This window comes from Cebus imitator, unplaced genomic scaffold, assembly GCF_001604975.1.
Source record: "Cebus imitator isolate Cc_AM_T3 unplaced genomic scaffold, Cebus_imitator-1.0 Scaffold115, whole genome shotgun sequence".
Taxonomy (NCBI): domain Eukaryota; kingdom Metazoa; phylum Chordata; class Mammalia; order Primates; family Cebidae; genus Cebus; species Cebus imitator.
The window spans coordinates 4,109,538-4,113,793 of NW_016107430.1; the positions used below are offsets into that span (position 1 = coordinate 4,109,538).

General features: G+C 47.6%; 1 protein-coding gene across 1 annotated transcript in view; it reads right to left on the minus strand.

Annotated features, from left to right (window-relative positions):
• The window catches only part of COIL (coilin), a 22,342-nt gene extending 18,303 nt beyond the window's left edge, over positions 1-4,039 (minus strand). Inside the window, exon 1 of the mRNA XM_017538828.2 lies at positions 3,749-4,039. Coding sequence (XP_017394317.1) covers positions 3,749-3,993 — 245 coding nt within the window. The 5' untranslated portion in view covers positions 3,994-4,039. The remainder of the gene's footprint in view (positions 1-3,748) is intronic.
• Between the last annotated feature and the right edge of the window lie 217 nt (positions 4,040-4,256).

Below are 4,256 nucleotides of genomic sequence, written 5' to 3' on the forward strand. Positions count from 1 at the left end.
AAAAAAAAAAAGAGTCAGGGAGGAGAGAACGTGCTTTGTTTCCTTACAGAACGACTCTACAAAAGGGAGTTCTCAGGCCAGGTGCACTGGCTCATGCCTGTAATCCCAACACTTTGGGAGACAAAGGCAGGGAGACTGCTTGAGCCCAAAAGGCTGGGCAACTTAGTGAGACCTCTCTATGAAAAATAAAAAACTACACCTGTAGTCCTAGCTACTCAGAAGGCTGAGGCAGGAGGAGTACTCGAGCTCAGGAGTTCCAGGCTGTAGTGAGCCAAGGCTGCCCACTGCATGCCAGCCTGGGCAATGGAGTGAGATGACCCTGTCTCAAAAAACAAACCAGGGAGTCTCTCTGAATCTGCTTTAATTCTGAGGGCTGCACAATGCAAAAAAATTTTTTTTTAGTTAAAAAGAATTAAAAACCGCCAGACACAATAGCTCACCCCTGTAATTCCAGCACTTTGGGAGGCTAAGGTGGGTGGATCACTTGAGGCCACAAGGTGGAGACCAGCCTGGCCAACATGGTGAAACCCATCTCTACTAAAAATACAAAAAAACTAACTGGCCCTGGTGGCAGGTGCCTGTAATCCCAGCTACGTGGGAGGCTGAGGCAGGAGAATCGCTTGAACCCGGGAGGCTGAGGTTGCAGTGAGCCAAGATTGTGCCATGGCACTCCTGCCTGGGCAACAGAGTGAGACTCTGTCTCTAGAAAAATTAATTAATTAAAAATAAAAAAACAAATCTGCCAACACCTGATCTTGGACTTCTAGTCTCCAAAAGAGTAAGAAATAAATTTCCATTTTTTTAAGCCACCCAGTCTGTGGTATTTTGTTACAGCAGCCCTGGCAAACTTACACAGGGGGCTCCAAACCAACAGGAGCACCTCCTCCTCCTCCCAGAGAGTTAGAGACCACCTTTAGGAACTCACTGTCAGAAATCTGGGGGCCGATGAAGCCACATTCCTGGGGCTAAGAGAATGGGCTATGGGGAAACAGCAGTGGAATACAAGTGTGTGATGCATCTAAAGCCTCAAAGGCTGTTTCTCAGGATTCCCACAACCTGGTTCCACTTTTCCTCATTACACTTCTCAGTACCGCCAGTGATCCCAACAGAATGCTTTAGCTGGTCAGACTCATCTCTTTACCAAGTCCGTCCAGCTTTTGTCTCTATAGCTGTGCTTTGATCAACCAACCTTTCCCACCCGTTCTTCAAGGTACTGCTCAATTCCCCAACCATTTTGTTCCATGCTGATGTCTGCTTTCTCAACCGACTTCTGCACTTAGGAGTATAACCTGGTCTAACTAGTCAGTCTAATTGCCTGTGTCACAGAAGGTAATATACAGAAGCATGAAATTCATTATTTGGGTTCCAGTGCAACAATATTAGGTATTTTGAGAACAGAGACTATGTTTTCTTCTGTAGCTCTGAAGAAAAGTGAACTTGTCAGGGAAAGACAATGATTGTGGGCATGAAACAACAAAAACAAAGATGAATTTTCCAGATTCATCTTTTTCTACGGACTGCCCATTTGCCACTGAAGCCACTGCAGAGGTCTTTTTTACCACAAGCAGCTGTGCATTTGAAGCATTTAGGAAGAATCTGCCTGTCATCATGTTGTATTATTACTTATAACAGTTTTCATTTTTTTGTCATTGTTAACTTCAGTATGAAGAATGTAATGCCCAGATGATTCATTAAAGTATAATTATAGTTAGCTAGCACAAGTTATTAACTCATTAGGCAAGGGACAGTTCAAAAAATACACTTAATAGGATAGGACACAATCCTTACAATTGTAGTATTTAAATAGTCCTTGAACTGCAGAGAGAATAGAGACCTATTTCACAGTCAATAAAAAGGAAAAAAAAAAAAAAAAAGCTCTGAAATTTGGATTATTTCAAATTGTCGTTTGAAACAGTTGAACATTATTAAATCATAACATCCTGATTTGAGGCAGTTATTGTTCCAAATTAAATTCCCTGACGTTCTGAAGAAATCTTATGGAATCCGACATGCTCGAGGGTAAGGAATATTCAGTAACAAAGGGCAGCAAGAGAAAATAGCCTGTTCACAACTCTGGAATTGGTTCACTGTAGCTGAAGCTTAAAGGGGGTGGGTAGAAGGAAGGCTGGCGCAGTGGCCCACGCCTGTAATCCCAGTACTTTGGGAGGCTGAGGCAAGAGGACAGCTTGACCGCAAGTTCAACCAGCCTGGGCAACAAGGTGAAACTCTGTCTCTACAAAAAATACAGAAGTTATCCATGCCTGGTTGCATGGCCTGAAGTCCCAACTACTCAGGAGGCTGAGGCAGGAGGATTGCCTAAGCCCAGGAGGTGGAGGCTACAGCAGGGTATGATTGCACCACTGCACTCCAGCCTGGGCATGGGAAACCCAGTCTCTTTATTTAAAAAAGAAAAAAAAAAAGCCTGAATAAATGGGTCTAAGATATGAATCCAAACTGGAATGATAGGATCTCATCATCTTACCATGGCAACTGAACCACATTTTGGCAATTCATACTACAATTGCTCCTGGAAACTCAACTTATTATCATTTTAATTTCCAAAATTATTTCAGATTATTTTGTGTTTCCCCATTCAAAGCCTAAAAGGACGCAGACACCTGTTTGAGTGAACCCAGGCACATGAGAACTAAGGTTGGACAACAGCATGTTGAAGAAAATGCGACAATTCCCTCTGTCAGCTTGGGTCTCCTGCACCTGACCCTGAACACCGCCAAGGGTAAGGCTGAGTCTCCCGCACACCTGCACCATGGGCACGGAAAACAGTGCCTTGCTAAGCGCCGATGTCCTAAATCAAGGCTGAAAGAAACCCTGGCCCTGCCCTTAGGCATCAGGGTTTTTCCAAGTTTGAGCCTCCTGTCATCAGAAGCAACCCGGGAAGGATGCTTGTTAAAATGCAGATTCTGGCCAGACGGTGGCTCACCCCTGTGATCCCAACACTTTAGGAGGCTGAGGCAGGAGGATCACTTGAGGTCAGTAGTTCAAGACCAGCCCGGCCAACGTGGTGAAATCCACCTCTACTAAAAATACAAAAAAAAAAAAAAAAAAAAAAAAAAAAAAGTTAGCTGGGCATGGTGGCACCCACCTTTAATGACAGCTACTCGGGAGACTGAGGTAGGAAAATCGATTGAATCCGGGAGGTGAAGGTTGCAATGAGCCGAGATTGCAGCACTGCACTCCAGCCTGGGTGACTGAGTGAGACTCAGTCTCAAAAATAAAAGGCTGGCCGCAGTGGCTCATGCCTGTAGTCCCAGCACTTTGGGAGGCCGAGGCGGGCGGATCACCTGAGGTCGGGAGTTCGAGAACAGCCTGACCAACACGGAGAAACCCCATCTCTACTAAAAATACAGAATTAGCCGGGCGTGGTGGCGCCTGTCTGTAATCCCGGGAGGCTGAGGCAGAAGAATCGCTAGAGGTGGAGATTGCGGTGAGCCGAGGTTGCCCCACTGCACTCCAGCCTGGGCAACAAGAGAAACTCCGTCTCAAAAATTAAATAAATAAAATAAAATAATAATAAAATGCAGATTTCTGAGTCCCAAAGTTGACTACACCAATCAGGATCTCCGGAGTTCGCGAACGTGCATTTTTGCAGTCCCCCCCCCCACCCCTAGTCCCCCTTCCTATCCCTCACCCCCTCCCCATCCAGGCCTAGCGGTCTCAGGCCCAGGCGTGCGCAGGCGCGTCCCCCGCCCACCGCCCACCCGGCCGTCCCGCTCCCCGCACCGCCCACCTGAGGCAGTCGTTGTCTCTCACTAGGCGCGCGCTCTCGGCAGGGGGCAGGAGCCCACCCTCCAGGTAGAGGCCTAGTAGGGCACCAGAACTGAAGCCGAAACGCTGGCGGATGAGACTAATGAGATCTGTGACGACTCGGCATCTGTTCAAGTCGACGAGAAGCCAGAAGGCTGTACAGTGCGGGGTAGCTGGCGGCGGGTAATCAAATTGAAGCCGCAGCCTAACCGTCTCGGAGGCTGCCATCTTGCTCGGTGCTCAACGGAAGCCGAGAGATACCACAGGGCTACCGAGTGGCGTGCTCTGGCGGCCCGCCCCCCGGAGTTTTTGGCGTGTGCCACCTAGGGGTGGAACGTGGCTACTACAGGCTGCGTCAGGGCGAGAACTCGGAGCGTGGTTCATTTCATTCAATTATTTTCACGACAGGGCTGTGCAAGGGAATAAGTGAAATGCCTTTATTATATTTCTACCGGGCGCTCTGTAGGGTCTCCTAATTAAGGCGAGTCTCT